This window comes from Carettochelys insculpta, chromosome 16, assembly GCF_033958435.1.
Source record: "Carettochelys insculpta isolate YL-2023 chromosome 16, ASM3395843v1, whole genome shotgun sequence".
NCBI lineage: Eukaryota > Metazoa > Chordata > Testudines > Carettochelyidae > Carettochelys > Carettochelys insculpta.
In genome coordinates this window covers 16,532,386-16,550,235 of record NC_134152.1, presented here as the reverse complement: position 1 = coordinate 16,550,235, position 17,850 = coordinate 16,532,386, and the positions used below count along the sequence as shown (strand labels likewise).

General features: G+C 40.8%; 1 protein-coding gene across 1 annotated transcript in view; it reads left to right on the top strand.

Moving 5' to 3' along the window:
• The window catches only part of ERCC4 (ERCC excision repair 4, endonuclease catalytic subunit), a 40,435-nt gene extending 23,934 nt beyond the window's left edge, over positions 1-16,501 (top strand). Inside the window, exons 8-11 of the mRNA XM_075010469.1 lie at positions 5,512-6,094; positions 8,906-8,998; positions 9,778-9,890; positions 13,344-16,501. Of these exons, the coding sequence (XP_074866570.1) occupies positions 5,512-6,094; positions 8,906-8,998; positions 9,778-9,890; positions 13,344-14,077 (1,523 nt within the window). The 3' untranslated portion in view covers positions 14,078-16,501. The remainder of the gene's footprint in view (positions 1-5,511; positions 6,095-8,905; positions 8,999-9,777; positions 9,891-13,343) is intronic.
• The last annotated feature ends 1,349 nt before the right edge of the window (positions 16,502-17,850 follow it).

Here is a 17,850-nt window from a genome sequence, read left to right as displayed (position 1 = left end):
TTTTTCATTTGGTTAAGACCAAGAAAACAGAACTGCAATTATGTTTCTGAAATGTATCCTACCAATGTAGTAGATGAGGAAGAGTTATGAAGTTGAGAGAGAAGGCTATGTCTACACTATGAAATAAAGTCAAATTTATTAAAGTTGACTTTGTAACATTGGGTTTTATAAAGTCGAAGCTGAGTATCCACACATCCCCTCAAAGTTGACTTAGTGCATCTCTGTTTAGTTGCCAAAGTTCAGCTGTTGTTGCAGTGCATTGTGGGAACCTATCTCACAGTTCCCTCAGCCCCATAGCATTCTGGGGTTTTTTGCTGGTGCATTATGGGAAAAAATGCCCTGCAAGTGGTTGTGGGTGTGTGATGTCGATGTCATCTTCCCTCATTCTCCTCCCTTTGAAAACAGATAGCCATTTTTCAGAAGGAAAGAAGGAAAAGTAGGGAATCCTAGGGGAAAGAAGACCATGACTAAACCATGTCAACTGGTTGGTCAACTAGTTTTCCCCTGGTGAAAGAACACCAAATAGTGGAAAAATCTGGGTCCATGTAAATAGGGAAATCCTTTATATTATTCACAGACGAGGAAAGTAGGGAATCCCAAGGGAAAGAAAGCCAAACAGGTGGTGGGCTTCAGAAGCTGAAGCATCCTTTGCAACTGTGCTCTGGGAGCACCAGCTGACTGTGCTCTGTCAACAGGTACCTCAACTAGTTTTCCACTGGTGAAAGAACACCTTTTCGTAAGCCATAGTTGTTTGTTATAATACTGAGTGAAAACCAGATCACAAGCGGAAAAGTTGGGGGAGAATCATGTCAACAGGTCTCTCAGCTACTTTTCCCCCTGGTAGAAATACAGCAAACAGGCCTGGGCTCTCTTTTGAAAGGAGGTGTATGTCTCAGCCTCTGATAGGGGCCAGAGTTTCAGGAGATGTGCTCATCATGCACCTGACCTGGCCAGCCCACGTCCGAGTCCATAAACCCTGCCCTGATGATCCTCCAGTTCCTGGAGCACAATGGAATGGTACCCCTTCTGATTCATGTAGCAGCCAGTGCTGGGTTCCCATGCACAGATGGCAATGTGCATACTGTCAGTGGCCCCAAAGCAGTGGGGGAAGCTGGGGGTGGAGAATCCCGTGGTGGCAGCATCCAGGTCCCTGACGCACTTGAGCCTCCAGACCAGCACCTAGTTGATGGCCTGTACAACCTGTGGGGGATACTCATGGACATGAACGGGGTGCCCCTTCTTCCCCATCAGGCTGCCTCTCTGGCAGCAGGCCTATTTATGGGTGGGTTGTAACGGTTTCCTGGAGTTGGGCTTCCCCACTTCCCCTGTCCCATCCCCTCGCACCCCTGAGCTCAGCTTCCAAGGGTGCCCCACTGCCCCCATCCCCCTTTTCCCCGTGCCTGGCTTGTGGTTGGGTGTGCCTTACGTTGAGAACAATGGCCCCAACAGTCGACTTTCCTACCCGAAACTGCTGCCTGATGGAGTCGTAGCTGTCTGGGGTGGTGAGCTTCCAAGCGGTGATGGCCACATGCTTCTCTTGCATGAGGGTGGGCCACATCCAGGTGTTCTGGCATTGGAGGATGAGGGCAAGCTGGCTGCAGAGTTCCAAGGAAGTGTCCTCCTTCATGCGGAGATTCTGCAACCAGTGCACATCATCCCACTCGGCCAGGACTACCCGGTCCCACCAGCCAGAGCTCGCCAGGTAGCTGCGCACACAGTGAATGACCCAGGAGAGGTGGGGGGTGTGGCAGGAGCGGTGGTGGTCCTGGCCCCTGTAGCAGGTGGGAGACAGCTGCAAAGAGGGTGGCTGGCAGGTGAGCCAGGGCGAGCCTGCAGGTCCGGAGCTGCTGTAGGTCCATGACTCCAAAGGCTGAGCTTCAGGACCAAGCATGAGCTCTGCGAGGCAGTGTGCTACATGGCAGGCCTGAGCAGCATGTTCAGGGAGTGGGTGTTTGGGAGGGGCCCGTTAAGGGAGCATGTGGCTGGCACTCTAGGAAGGGCTTCACCCATGTGACCCCGTCAGTGGCGTTTTCTAGCCCATTTTTTCGAAAGAGAGCCTGAGGCTGTGTGAACATGGTCTTTCAAAAGAATGGATCGCTCTTTCAATCCGCTTTTTACATGTGGATGCAATCTTTCAAAAGACAGTTTTCTGGAAGACCAGTTTTTGAAAGATCCCTGTTGTGTAGACATGGCCTTGGAGAGCAGGGGAGGTGAAAGCGGACAGAATGTTCACTTTCTGGGCATTGCAGGATACCTCTGGAGGCCAATAAAATTGGTTTAAAGAAATGCTGTTTCCATGCTAGCATTAGTCCAACCTTCTAAATATGACTTTAACAATCTGCACCCTACCATCAGCTTATGCCTCTACTACTCCAGGAGAGACATACATTTCCTGGACGCTACAGTACAAATTAAGGATGGCCTGATAGGTACCACACTCTACCAGAAACCCACTGATCGCTATACTTACCTACACACATCTAGCTTCCATCCTGCACACACGACTAGATCCATTGTTTACAGTCAAGCCCTTAGGTACAATCGCATTTGCTCTGAGGATTCTCACCAACAACCACAGTCCATACCGCTGGAACACCAGTCCTGGAACTTTTCCTTGCAACAAGGCCCGTTGCCAACTTTGTCCGCATATCTATTCTGGAGATACCGTCACTGGACCTAACCAGGTTATTCACAGACTCATGGGCACATTGTCATGTTCCTCAACTAACATCATATATGCCATCATGTACGAACAATGCCCAGATGCTTTGTATATTGGACAGACTTCAAACTCTCTTAGACAAATAATTAATGGGCATAAAACAGACATAAAAACACTCCTGATTCACAAACCTGTCAGTCAGCACTTCAGTGGAGTGGGCCATTCTGTTAATGCCCTGAAAGTTTGCGTCTTACTGAAGAGGAATTTTCACAAGGGTCTTGAAAGAGAGGCTGCTGACCTCTTTTATAGTCAAGTTTGACACATTAACACACAGTTTGAATCAGGATGGGAATTTTCTCGGTCATTATAGGAGCTCTTATGCATACTTGGCTTTATCTAATTCTTGACAACGCCCACCCTGCCCCAGCCTTCTGCTGCTCCACTCTCTGATTTGCTCACCTTGATGATGATTTTCTGATTTTTTTCAATCTTGATTACTATTTTTGGTTCTCTGTACCTTAAATATTGAACCTATTTTGGTATGAGTATGATCTGAAGAAGTGGGTCTGTCCCATGAAAGCTCATCACCTAATAAATTATTTTGTTTGTCTTTAAAGTGCTACTGGGCTGCTTTTTTGTTTTGATAGTATATAGACTAGCATGGCTATCTCTCTGTTACTATTCAAAAAGGTACGTGTTTTTGAAAGCAATATAAATCTATGAGCTTGAAGTGTGCCTTTAAACACACTGAAGTCCTTAACTTAAAATTGTTGTTTCAACCAACATTTTGTGTTGACTGTTCCTTTATAATTGGAACCTGGGCATCCTGGTTCTCTACCACCATACATACTCTCTGATGCCAGAGTTGCAACCATCTTATATTTTCACTGTCCATTTTCTCATTCCAATTTCCTTTCTGATATTCCCTTTTGTCCTCATGCCAAACTAACCCTGTTGGCTTTCCCCAAAATGTCCTCTTTCCCCTCTGTTTGACCTGGTAGAAATACTTTCTGCTCTTCGTCAGACCCTTTTTCACTCCCTTTGGCCACACAGTACTTTTAAGCTGCAACCCTGTACAGTGTCTCCTGGAGGAGACTAAGAATACACATCAGGGCTCTAACTTGTGGATATTTCTACAAGTTGGGAGCATACCAGCCTTAAAAGTAAATCTCTTAAGCCTACAAACATAGATTGTTGTGGCCCAGTGGATAAAATACTGCACACCATTAAAAATTTTACCATCACTGTCTTCTCTCCTCCCCGCCCCCCACCCCATCATGGTTTCTGCTTAGGGATACCTGTGAAGTAAAACAGGCTACAAGTCTATATTCCTAGCCAGTTAGGTTCTACAGGTGTCACCACTGCGAAGTGTCTACAGATGTGCCTACTGTATGAGTGTTTTGCTGGTGTAGAAAAGCTGATGCACTATACCACCATATAGATCCTAATTCGGATACTGCTATACCAGCAAAGCAGTGGTTTGTACTGATATAATATAACCTCTTGGCAGAGTGTGTGGGAGAGGGGAGTTTTACTGTTAAAAGCAGTTTTCCTGGTATAACTGCATCTGTGCTACAGCATAGCTGTGCCGGCAGAAGTCTGCTTAGGGGATCACACTTCCTTAAGACCCTAAATGAGACCACAGTGTTGGTAGAAGTCTGTCATGGAGAAATAGCCTATGTGACCCAGCAGCAAAAAGTCCATTGGGCTTGTGCTCCTAAATCATGTAAGTGCTTTTATAAATTCCACCCATAATCTACTTAGATTAAGATATTTCTTTAAGCATTTTGAAGGATGCCAGTACTCAGTTAGTCACCCAATCGCCCTTATTTGGAAGCCTCTAGTGGCTGTAAATACTCCAGCCCTCTGAAGAGGAAGTCCCACCATACTTTAAACTTGGACAGGTAGAGTCCACCTCAGGAAATCCTCCAAACCCAGAGGAGCTACATAAGAGTTGAACTCACTTGTACTTCCAAGGAGTGTAGCTGCTTTTCCAGGTTTGGAAGAACACCAGGATCTTGCAGCAGATTTAAAATCTGGTAGAGTTAAGTCAGAGCTCATTCCATTCCCTCTTGTGAAATTTGGACCATTCTGAGAGTATGGCACCTTCCTTGACACCTCTCTAACCTCCTGTAGCTATCGGTGTGTATTGCAGGGGGAAAGGGGCATAGTAATTTCTGACTAGCTCCTCTACTGTTTCACCTATTTATGGAGGTAGTCTTTCCGCAGACTCTACCAAATTCTATTTGGAGACAATAAGGGGGTACAAGAGTTCTATTCTTCCTTCCACTGGTGCATCTTATGGGCCCTACCCCTGCTGAAGTGGGATTCCAACTAAACCAGTTTGCAGGGATACTTCAGTCTGCAAAAACTGTGGGTAAAATTGGGACTTCACTTGTTAATAGTATTAGGCGCTTTTGTGTGTTCTAGGCTCATTAATGCAGATGGAAAAGGTGGAAAATTAAAACAGGCTCATTTAATGTGTTTTGCTTTTTATGTCATTCCATGGTGCATAAAAGAGGTTAGTATATGTGCTACATCTGTTTCATTTCAATTGTTCAGAAGAAAAACACTTCTGATTCTGACAGCTTATGAGTAAAGAACAGTGAACTTTCATTGACTTTCTGTGCTTGAATGTTTGTTCAGTTCAAAACAAAAACTCATGCAACTGAGACTGTCCCCAAAATTCCAGAGCAACTACTAGTAAAATGTGTGAAGGCATTTGGCAAGCATACTCCTGAGATCATTTTAAAACAATTTGTATCTGTGCCCTAAAAGAGTCTTGTATTTGGGTATTTAAAAAGTGCAGTGTAACAAACTATAAACATATTATTATTTCTTGATTGCAGGGCAAGTGCTTATTTGTGCCAGTGATGACCGAACATGTGCACAGCTCAGAGAGTATATTACTGCTGGAGCAGAGGCTCTTTTAATGAGGCTTTATAACAAAACTTTCGGAAAGGATGAAAGAGCTGGAGAAACATGGATTAAGGATAGAAAAGCTGTCAAGTCCAAAGGAAATGCCAGATCAGACAAAGGACCTCAAGCCAAAAAAAACAAAGTCTCCTCAAAACAAAACAAAATAATGAAGAAACAAGACTGGACTTTAACCCAAATGATGGGAAAAACAGAGGAGGAAAACACAGGAGAGGAGATGGAGGACTATAAGGAATTAGACAGCAGCCAAGAAATGAGTGTAGAGGAAGCCATAGCTGAAGTTTTCCATCTGAACTTAACATCAGATGCTTATTATGGTATCTTCAAAACCCCCCTAACTATTATTCATCCATTACAGGGTTGTGGTGACCCTTATGCTCTGACTCGGGTGTTACATGAAGTGGAACCAAGATATGTAGTGCTGTATGATGCAGAACTAACTTTTGTTCGCCAGCTGGAAATATACAAGGCAAGCAGGCCTGGGAAGCCCTTGAGGCAAGTTGATCTGGTAATAGCAGAATGCAGTTGCACTAATTTTAGCTCTTTAAAATACAAAACCAAAAACAAATTGTTCAATGTTGAGGTCTTTTGGCAATTAACCCTGGAAGTCAGTTAATGGCTTGCTTTAGTTTTTCGCTAATTCCTACTCTCTCTTTTTTAGTTTGGGTTTTTGGTTTTTTTTTTTTGGTATTTTAAATTTACCCTTTTTTAAATAACACATTTTATTTTTCCAATGGATTTCAACCCCCTTTACAATTTATCAGCACACCAGTATTCAATTACATATATTGTATCCTGCTTTAGAGACTTCTCACTTAGTCTTGTGGATATTGTTTTTGGGTGCTGTAGGGGAGGATTAATATAAAACATTAGTATAAAACATCTCATATTGGCTGTTAGATCCAAGGGGAGTTAGATAAATTCTCTCCCCAACAAAACAATTCTTTTTCCATATTATGGGTGAAATTTATTCTTTATATTTTTCCTGAAGCCTAATCCTGCTGTTGTGCAGATAATTCAGAGACATATTGTTGGGACAGATATAGGAAAACACGTTTAGGAAATTAAGATAATTCTGCTTCAAGTTTTCTAGTGTTAGTGATGCATCAAATACGTCATCAGGAAAATAGCACCTGGCTATATCTTGAACATGGAGAGGCAGAGAGGTGATGGAAGTATTGCTATGTAAATTGTACACTTTGGATAAAAAGTATAAAGTAGAAAACGTGCATCTATTGTAACACAGAGATTGTGACCGTTAGATGCAAAAATACCAGGAAATGCAAAAGTTAAAAGTGGACACAGTGCCCTCTAGAGCTAGTGCAATTGTCTTGACTTGCTTAACTGCTTGACTTCACACATACAGTAAATCCTAACCTAATCTTGAAAGTTAATCTGCAATAAAGTATGGTATGAATTTAAAGAGGATTAACTCTTGGTTTAACTCCTTGAGGCTAAGGCTACAGTATTGTTTCTATTTTGGGGTACAAATATATCCCAAAATGGAAAACATGCTGCCAAACACTGTGCTTGAAATAGCAGGGCTATTTCAAACACGGTGTTTCTTTCCCGGAAGCTCGAAATAGCCCCTTATTTCAAACCCAGTTCCAAATAAGGTAGCTTGAAATAACTTCTGCAATTTGTGCACTGAAAATTCTGTAAGTTATTTCAGGCTAGGGCTACAGTGTAGCCCTAGCCTGACACACTTATTCTACAGTTGCTTATTCTAAATTAGCATAACCCACTTCCAAATTAATCAGGAAGAGTTAATCAAAATAGGTATACCAGAACTCCCCATGTAGACAAGCCCTTAGAGTCACAGGAATTGTTTTAAGTGTTGTAGTGCATACATCACTTACATCATTATATATACATTACATACTAGAGAAGTTTAGGAGCAGTCACTGTATGATACACTGGTTGTATAGGGGATCACAATTAAATTACATTAATTTTTGTTGATATATTGCTATCACTGAGGCCATTAATTTGTCCTATGGTAAATATTCTGTTTAATTTATTATAATCTATACTTAGCTAATAAGCCTGTTTTCCCACCTACATAAAAATTAAATTTTCACCTTGTAAAGTTAGCAGTGCAGTTTGTAATTGTCAAATCAGAATAGATGTACAAATATGTGTACACTTCCCAGATTAACAGTTTTAATGAGAAATTAATGTGTATGTCATACTGAGTTATGGTCCAGTGGGGGTAGTCAGGTTAAAAGTATAACTAAAAATTGAGAGCTCACGAGGTATTTTAAATACATACCTACTGGGCCATTAATTGATATATCTTATTTTTAATTATCCAATTAATTGTATCCATTTCTGAAGTTGTATGCAGTCAAATAATGTCAACCCCAATCATTCAGGAAAGGATAAGAAAGCCAGATGCAGTAAATATCACATGGCTGCAAGAACCAATAGCTTTTCCCACATGTATTGTGGTTTGAAGAGGTGCAGTTGAATATCAACTGGCATAACTATCTGATATTTTGATGCAGCACAAATTGAACACTGTTATACTGAAGAGATTTGTTAATAGTTTTATTTATATTAATATTTCAATCTCAGTAGCATGCATGTGAGTTGATTACGTGCATGTTTAGATAATAAAAACTTGTCTATGTTTATGCAAAACACATAATGGCTGCGGTGAATGTGACATTTGCCTACAAGAAGGGACCCATTGATTCTTTTGTACAGAGAAGTTGTACTAAATCTCAGTTGTTGCTTTTTTATAGCTTATGTTCTTTCATAGTGCCTTCTTTAAAATATTCCCACCTGCTTGTTCATTTACAAACATTCTTCTGAAAAGATGGCATGTAACTACAAGGAAGATGTGATCTCTGCATTTTTATTTTCTCCTTGCTTTTTGTAAAGGCACTAGCTTGTCTTGTAAACCTGCTGTGAGTCAGATCTCTCTCTTCCACTCCAACTGCAATCCAGAGTTTATCTATTGCTTATCCTTCTTTTGGAACATAAGGATATGTTGGAATAGAAGAATTCTAACAGATATATTTTTATCAGTTTAAATTTAGTGGAAGTGTAACGAATGGAGTCTATTTTTAGTCAAAAACAACAAGAAGTCCTGTGGCACCTTATAGACTAAAAGATAGGTTAGTCTATAAGGTGCCACAGGACTTCTTGTTGTTTTTGAAGATACACGCTAACACGGCTACCTCTCTGACATTTTTAGTCAAATATTTATTGTTCAGTCAATTAAAACTGCTTATCACAAATACTGATGTTCATGTTGATTGCAGGATTTTTATCTGAAGTACATTGTTTCCTGACCTACAGGGTTTATTTCCTTATATATGGAGGGTCGACAGAAGAGCAGCGCTATCTCACTGTGCTGAGGAAAGAAAAAGAAGCTTTTGAAAAACTCATTCGGTAACTTAAAGTGGGATTGATAGCTTTCTAGTACATTAGTTGTTTCATGTAATTTTTAATGTCCACTTCTTATATATAGGGTTTTTTTAATTTACATAAAATATCTATGTAAAGCTTCTTTTTTCAACTTTGGTTATCAAGCGGTTCCTTAAGAACCGCCATAGTGTTAATGCCATAGTCCTCTTCTGAAATACCTGGTTGCCCAAAAAGTCAGAAAATTGACAGGCTCATGTAGTCTTTTGGGTGATATTCACAACTATATACCAGTACTGTATGGGAGATTATTTTAAATTATTTTCTCAGTTTTCAGAATAGTAAGTTTTGCCAGATACCAAGCAATTTGTGGTGTTTTTGTGGCTTTGTCCAGTTATATTATGGGAAGAGAGTGCATTAAATTATTTTGGGATGATGTATATTACTACCACAGAATTCAACGTTTGTGCTGATGCTTAGGTTTAGACTATGGAAGTGTTATAGGTATTTAATCCCACTGTTACCGTAGGAATCTTGCACAAATCAGATGAGGCTCCTGAAAGAGTCAAGTACTAATCATAAGAGCAGAAACTGGTCCTTAATGGTTTGGGAGATCAAATAAATTGCATTTCTGATCAGATTTGCAGGCTATCCTAAAGTATGTCAGTTCTGTATTGCTGTTTAGCCAGAAAGAAAATGTTTTGCAGTATTTGTTATATTTTATCCTGAAAAATCTGTACCTAAATAGCTACAAAATAATGCAAGTAATTTCAAATGCTGTTATTTCTCTGCTAATCATTCTTTAGAGAGAAGGCCAGCATGGTTATCCCTGAGGAAAGAGAAGGCAGAGATGAAACAAACTTTGATCTAGTAAGAGATTGTACTTCTGCAGCTCTTTCCACCGACACACGCAAAGCAGGTGAGTAGCAATTCCTGAAGCTCCCGGCTTTAGGTAATACTGTGCTTGACAGATAATTCTGGCATATTTTTATTCTGGCATGCCCCCCCACTGTGTTTCTGAGGGGGACAAGGCATGAAAACAGATAGCAGATATTAGCAAAAAGATTGTATAACCAAAATATAAAAGCAGCAGGTGTCTGCAATGGACAGCAAGCTCCCAAAAATATTTTTGGTGGGGTGTGATGGGGGGGTTCTGTGGTCTGCAGCTTCAAAGCCACTTGGAATGTTGATGTAGCTGAAGTAGTCCCCCCGACTATCTTAGCAGGCACCCCAGTATCTTAGCTGCTAAGAGAGACTTCCACCCACTGTCTACAAGTCCCAGTGATCCCATGCTATGGGTGTTGGGGGGTGTTCAGTGAGGAGGTAGTGGAGGTGGTTCTCTATGAGTATCTTAGTCGCTGAGGGAGACTTCCCACACCCAGTGGCAGCAAGACCCAGTGGTCCCATGCTATGCGCATGGGGATGTTCATTGGGGGACCAACTGAGGTGGTCCTCCCTGAGTATCTTAGACACCAGGAGAGACCTCCCCCCACCACCCCCAGTGGCTGCAAGCCCCCAAATATCTTTCCAGCCCTTGGAGTCCAGACACACACAGTCTATGACATGGCGCTGCCTGGCAGCATGGTCAGCACCCAGCGGCAGGCACGTCCTTTTATGGGGTCTGGGGCTACCCACGCAATACGGCTGAGCATGGGACAAACCCCAGTTGCGTGGCGCCTGTGGGGGAGGCAAGGGGGTTTGCGCACAAATGTAAACTGCTGAGAAGTTTCTCTGTCTCTTACGCAAGCACAACCCCACCCCCAACTGCCTTGTTGCCACGTGGTGCAGCGGGGCAGCAGCTGGCACCAGGCAGCACAGGAAAAAATAGCAAGTGTAGAGACAGAACCACAAACTCCCTGCTGGGGCTATTTGTAATGGATAGATGCCCTCACAGCACTAATAGCAAAGAAGGACAGACATTTCTCAGGATCTCATACAAACCTGAGCCCACAGCCAACGCTTGCTGCTCCCGTTATGATATTGACAGTCTTCCTGTTACCTAATTACCTGGAGAGCAGCAGCCAGAGCAGAGCACTGTGGGTTACGTACGGCACGCCTCTGGAGGCTTATAAATTCAATTTTAAGATGTGGCATTTCCACACTGGCCTTTAATCAAAGTTCTGAATTTTAGCCTGATGCTATACCCATCAGGGAAATGCAATATTGTAATCTCGATAGTAGTGCTCCTTAAATCGAGCCAATGGTATTTACAATGAAGACAGTCACATGACAATATCAAGTTACTTACCTTAAATTCGAATTTATCTCATAGTGTAGATGCAGCCATAGAATCCTAGAGCTGGAAGTGACCTCAGGAGGTCATCTTGTCCAGCCCCCTGCCTAAAGCAGGATCAACCCCAACTAAATCATCTCAGCAAGGACTTTGTCAAGCTGGGACGTAAAAATCTCCAGGGATGGAGATTCCACCCCCTCTCTTCGTAACACATCCCAGTGCTTTGCCACTCTCCTGGTGAAATAGTTTTTGCTAATATCCAACGTAGACTTCTCGGACTGCAACTTGCGACCATTTCAACTTGAGACCATTGTTCCTTGTTCTGCCATCTGTCACTACTGAGAACAGCCACTCTACATCCACCTTTGAGGCCCCCCCCCGCCCTTCAGGAAGTTCAAGGCTGCTATCAAATTGCCCCTCACTCTTCTGCAAATTAAATAAGACCAAATCCCTCAGCCTCTCATCGTATGTCATGTGTTCCAGCCCCCTAAATTTCCGTTGCCCTCTGCTGGACCTGCTACAATGCATCCCCATCCCTTCTATAGTGGGAGACCCAGAACTGGATGCAGTACTCCAGATGTGGCCTCACCAGTGCTGAATAGAGGGGAATAATAACTTCTCTGGAATGCTCCTTATTTGCAGGCTGAACACAGAATATACTTAGAATGTAGAAAGATTAATATGAAGGTCCTTTCAGACATGTTTTTGGGCAGTGGCTTACGGTTAACAGAATTTAGCCTATACCTAAGGTGTAAATATAGCCAACTAATAACTCTATTGATGGAAGATTAAGATTTAGTAGTCATCCTCAAAAACTAATTTATTCATTAACTTTGGGTGTTCCACAAATAGTTTCTTCAAAGGAGAGAAGAAGCCAATGAAGTGATTCATATAAGGGGCAATTATTGTCAGAGTACTTGCAAAAGGAAGGAGATTCTATCCAAAACATTGCAGAAGAAAAAAATCTTCCTTTTGCTGCCACTCTGACAATGCTTTTCCTTGTTTCAGTCTCTCAAATGTTTTTTTCCTCACCTTTTCTTAAAAATTCACATGCCTTGTTCTTATCTTTGCCCTTGCCATCATCTTCACAGCTCTGCCCCTGCCTACATCTTTGCTCTGATTTCCTTCAGCATTCCCTCTTCCCATATGTGCTATCTAATCTGTTTATCCATTATGCTTCATTTGTCTTCTCTCACTTTCTTTCATACTGACCACCCACACCTGGAGCATAAGTTTGTATGACAAATAACATGACTTTTTTTTTCTTTTAAATCCCTCCTTAAAAATTGCTGCTTTCAGTCTTCTTTCTATCATTTCTGTCACCCCAGTTACATCAAGTCTTGACACAAACTTGTTTATATTCAAGGATGGGATCTTGTTCTCCTGCAAATTTGTCAAGGCCCAGATACATCTATAATATGGCAATCTATCCCGTTTGGGTGGCAGATGGCCGGGAGTGACAATGAGCAACTTCATACTAAATTATCAAAGTTCCTTGCTTTTTAGATTTTACAGCAAACATTATTTTTAAGTACAACTTTTTTTCCTAAACTTGCCCAAAGTGTTTAAATAGATTTTTTTTTTGTCTACAGAGGAACTAAAATTCTTATCAGCTGGTTGAATTTTCATCACTGGATAGCCATTTAATATGGTTAAATTCCTCTCAAAGGCTCACAAATTTTGCAACACCTTCTTAGTAAATTATGTTTTATGCTTAATGCAGCTGCTTTTTAAAAACTTTGTCTTGTCGGTGTAGGCTAGGGTTTTTTAAGTAGCGATTGGTTGATTTAATGGCCTCATAAATCCTATACTAAAGTTGGAAAAGCAGTGAAAATATCCTAAGGTTTTTTTTTTTTTTTTTCAATTTGAGGCTTAAAGAAGTACCCAAACCTCTGGATATGATGTGAACACACAAATGTTCAAACTATACTACATATTGGATTGTAGGATTTTTTTAATTTGTTAATTAAATGGCAACAATGAACATGGAAATTTTATTAAGGTATTTGCAGAAATATTCTGTTTTCTTATATAAAATATAGCAGTGTGTTTAGAGGCAGATGGGTAGATAAATAGATATAATATTCATCAGAGGTCACCCATAGGAAAGAGATTCATTGTAAATTGTTTATTCATTAGGTGGACAGGAACAGAAGATCATTCAACAAACTATAATAGTGGATATGCGAGAATTTCGCAGCGAACTTCCATCTCTGATTCATCGTCGCGGTATTGACATAGAGCCTGTTACTCTGGAAGTTGGAGATTACATTCTCACCCCTGATATCTGCATAGAGCGGAAGAGCATCAGTGATTTGATTGGCTCCTTAAATAATGGGAGGCTTTATTCCCAGTGCATTTCCATGTCTCGTTATTATAAGCGACCAATTCTTCTGATAGAATTTGACCCTAGCAAATCTTTCTGTCTTGCTTCACGAGGCTCTCTGCACCATGAGATATGCAGTAATGATATTACTTCTAAACTTACCCTTCTTACACTTCATTTCCCAAGGGTACGTATTTTATGGTGTCCATCTCCCCATGCCACTGCTGAATTGTTTGAGGAGTTGAAACAGAACAGGCCACAGCCTGATGCAGCAGTAGCAATGGCTATCACCACAGATTCTGAAACCTCTCCTGAGTCAGACAAGTTTAACTCTGGCCCACAGGACTTTTTATTAAAAATGCCTGGTGTAAATGCCAAAAATTGCCATGTCTTAATGAACCGTGTTAAGAGCATTTCAGAGCTGGTAACTCTGTCACAGGACAGACTCTCAGAAATTCTGGGCAACTCTGTCAATGCTAAGCAGCTTTATGACTTCATTCATCTATCCTATGCAGAGGCCATTTCTCAAGGAAAAAACAAAAGATAGTGATGAATTAGGCCATACTGATATTGTCCGTTAAATAGTGCCTTGGTAAAGTTTATTAGAGATTCATTTTCTCATGGTATAGGCAGTTGTGTCCTGCTAATGCCTTTCTACCAACTGTCAGCATTCCAGAGATCTTTATTTTTGAAAACAAGCTTTGTATACTAAAGTCGAATTGTCTTTACACAGCCTTAATCATTGCATCATTTTATGCTCCTACTGTCTTTGCCTGCTCTAGAGTAGTACAGCTTTAAATGAAGTTTATCTTAGGCTCTACCATGAGTGCTAAAGGATGAAGAAGAATCTCTTAAAACGAGAGAGAAGCTATAGACATCTATGCTATGTCTTATATAAATGAAGGTGTGTTAAATTTCAGACTGGTGGAATACATGTGCCGTTTTGCATAATATGTTGCTTTTCCCCTTGATGTCCATAAACCACACTTTCTGTCAATATGATATAAATTCTCTAAATTACAGCTCTTCCACTGACAGTGGGACGACTAGTAATCCTGTGCCTCTGTTTAAGGAAAAATAACTTGGATGGCTCAAGATGGATGGATGGATGGATTAATTTAACAATCCTCAGGTTTTAAACTCCTATGAGGAGTTTCTGTTTCAGTCAGAAATATGACTACATAAAAGTGGCACCCCCTTGGGTTTGTTGGTTTTTCTGTTCTATGAAATATTTTTTGCTAGCATATAAAATTATTGTTCCAAAGTAAGGTTTTCTTGAAAAGTGAATAGTTTTTAAAATCTGCCATGTATTAAATGTCTTAATACTTCGCACTTGGGTGCCTTGAGTGAAAGATAAATATGTACATAAATTCAGTTCAGCTGCTTCTTTTCACCTGAAAGCTGACTTTTAGCATTCTTAGGTAGCACAGAATAGGAAAAGAAATCTAATTTCTCTGGAGTAATTTATGTGTCACTTGTTATTAAAGAGGCACATTCTGTGCAGAACTTCAAAATGAAAGTTGCATATCAAAGCCTGCTTTTGCAGGGGTGTATGCAGCTTCCAGTCACTAAGCACTAGTACACTAACATTTGACATTTACAAAATCTTGACTCTGTACCAATCAAGTTGTACATATTTTACCAATGCACTGATTTGAAACCTGTGTGTAGTACAGTACAGACAAATGTAACTTTGCTGTTATTGAGTTTGATATTTTTGGCCTCATGATTTTTATTTTGCAGTCATTTAAATTACCTGTGGTTTTATCATTAAATGCTTCATTCAGTGAAGCATATAAGTGAACTATTCATTGCAGACCTTCACATGGAAAATTTTATTCTGCAAATATCAAATTCAATTAAATATGTTTTGGTTCTAGGTAAAATAGAGCAAAAATGAAAGCTTTGCAGCTACAGCTGTAATGCTGTGCTTCTGTCACTCCATTTGACTAATACAGGACAGGCATCGGCAGGATTTTGTAAAGTGTGGAATGTGTTTCTCAGTTTTCTTCCTTTTTTCAGTTTCTTAGAACCCTAACAGTGTAACTCTTTCCTCCTTTGTAATAAAAGGTATTCCTTCATAGCCACGAATCTCTTTGGCCACTAATCATAAATATGTACTGTTAATTTCCATAAATCACACAGGTGATTGTAAGTAAAGAAGAAAAATTGTCTATTAATCTTCTTTTTTAAATATTATACTGTCATGCAAGTTTATACTGCTGACACCATCAGAAAAGTAAACAGTGGAACAAGCTTCAAAACCAGGATTCACATTTATATCTTCTGTGTGCACATATGGCTAAGCCAGTACAGGAACAGTCAGATCAGTTATACTGCCTATCACCGGGATCAGGTTCCTCATGTTCCTCCAGATTGCACATGGTGAAAATGAAGGGCATGAAACTGTGACTTTTATCGTGATACAGTAAATGAAATTCACAGCCGTTGTATAAATAAATCAAATACATGACGGCTAGGCCACGCTCTCAGAAAACTGTCATCCAGCATAGTCTGTCAAGCCCTCACATGGAACCCACAAGGAAAACACAAAAGAGGAAGACCTCGGACAATTTGGAGGAGGTCTACTGAGACTGAAGGACAACAACAGGGGTATGCCTGGAACCAGCTAGAAGTTTTATCCCAAGACAGATTGAAGTGGAGGAGACTTGTAGATGACCTCTGCTCCATATGGAGTGCAAGGGTTAAGTAGTAGTAGTACTATAATATTTGCAAAATATTTTAGTTGCTTTTGTTTCTGTACAGTGGATTTACCATTACTGTTGTGGACTTTTGTGTTTTTGAAGGAAAAATAGCATTTGATAATGGTGCAGCATTATTTATGTGTAATATATTATGCCTGAAGACCACAGTCAGGACCCAGCTGTGTTAGTTTCCAGGCATACCTTTAAGACATGTTCTTTGCCCTGGGTATTTTATTGTGCAATTTCCCTGTAAATTAATTAAAAGTTTTATTTTAAAGGAAATAATTTGGTGCCATTTATTTATTTATTTTACCAGTGCCTGATTTTCTTTTTATGTTGTGCAGTTATTTGTAGATTTCTGAGTTCTGACTCTCTATAGAATCATAGAAGAGTAGGACTGGAAGGGACCTTGAGAGGCCATCGAGTCCAGCCCCCTGCCCTCATGTCAGCACCAACCACTTTCTAGACCATCCCTGAAAGCCATCTATCTAACCTCTTCTTAAATATCTCCAGTGATGAAGATTCTACCGCCTCCCTTGGCAATTAGTTCCAGTGTTTGATCACCCTGACAGTTAGGAACTTTTTCCTAATGTCCAACCTGAACCTCCCCTGCTGCAATTTAAGTCCATTGCCTCTTGTTCTATCCTCAGAGGCAAGGAAGAACAAGTTCCCTCCCTCTGCCTTATGACACCCTTTTAGATACCTGAAAACTGCTATCATGTCCCCCCTCAATCTTCTCTTTTCCAAACTGAACAAGCCCAGTTCTTTCAGCCTTTCTTCATAGGTCATGTTCTCTAGACCTTTGATCATTCTCGTTGCTCTCCTCTGGACCCTCTCCAATTTCTCCACATCCTTCCTGAACTGCGGTGCCCAGAACTGGACACAATACTCCAGCTGAGGCCTAACCAGCGCAGAGTAGAGCGGGAGAATGACTTCTCGTGTCTTGTTCACAACACACCTGTTAATGCATCCCAGAATCAGGTTTGCTTTTTTTGCAACAGCATCACACTGTTGACTCATATTTAGCTTGTGGTCCACTATAACCCCTAGATCCCTTTCCGCTGTACTCATTCCTAGGCAGTCCTTTCCCATTCTGTATGTGTGATACTGATTGTTCCTTCCTAAGTGGAGCACTTTGCATTTGTCCTTATTAAACTTCATCCTGTTTACCTCAGCCCACTTCTCCAGTTTATCCAGATCCTTTTGAATTATGACCCTATCCTCCAAAGAAGTTGCAACCCTTCCCAGCTTGGTATCATCTGCAAACTTAATAAGTGTACTGTCTATGTCAATATCTAAATCGTTAACGAAGATATTGAACAGAACCGGTCCTAAAACAGACCCCTGCAGAACCCCACTAGTTATACTTTTCCAGCAGGACTGAAAACCATTAATAACTACTCTCTGGGTACGGTTATCCAGCCAGTTGTTCACCCACCTTATAGTAGCCCCATCTAAGTTGTATTTGCATAGTTTATTGATAAGTATATTATGTGAGACCGTGTCAAATGCTTTACTGAAGTCTAGGTATATCACATCCACCGCTTCTCCCTTATCCACAAGGCTCGTTATTCCATCAAAGAAAGCTATTAGATTGGTTTGACATGATCTGTTT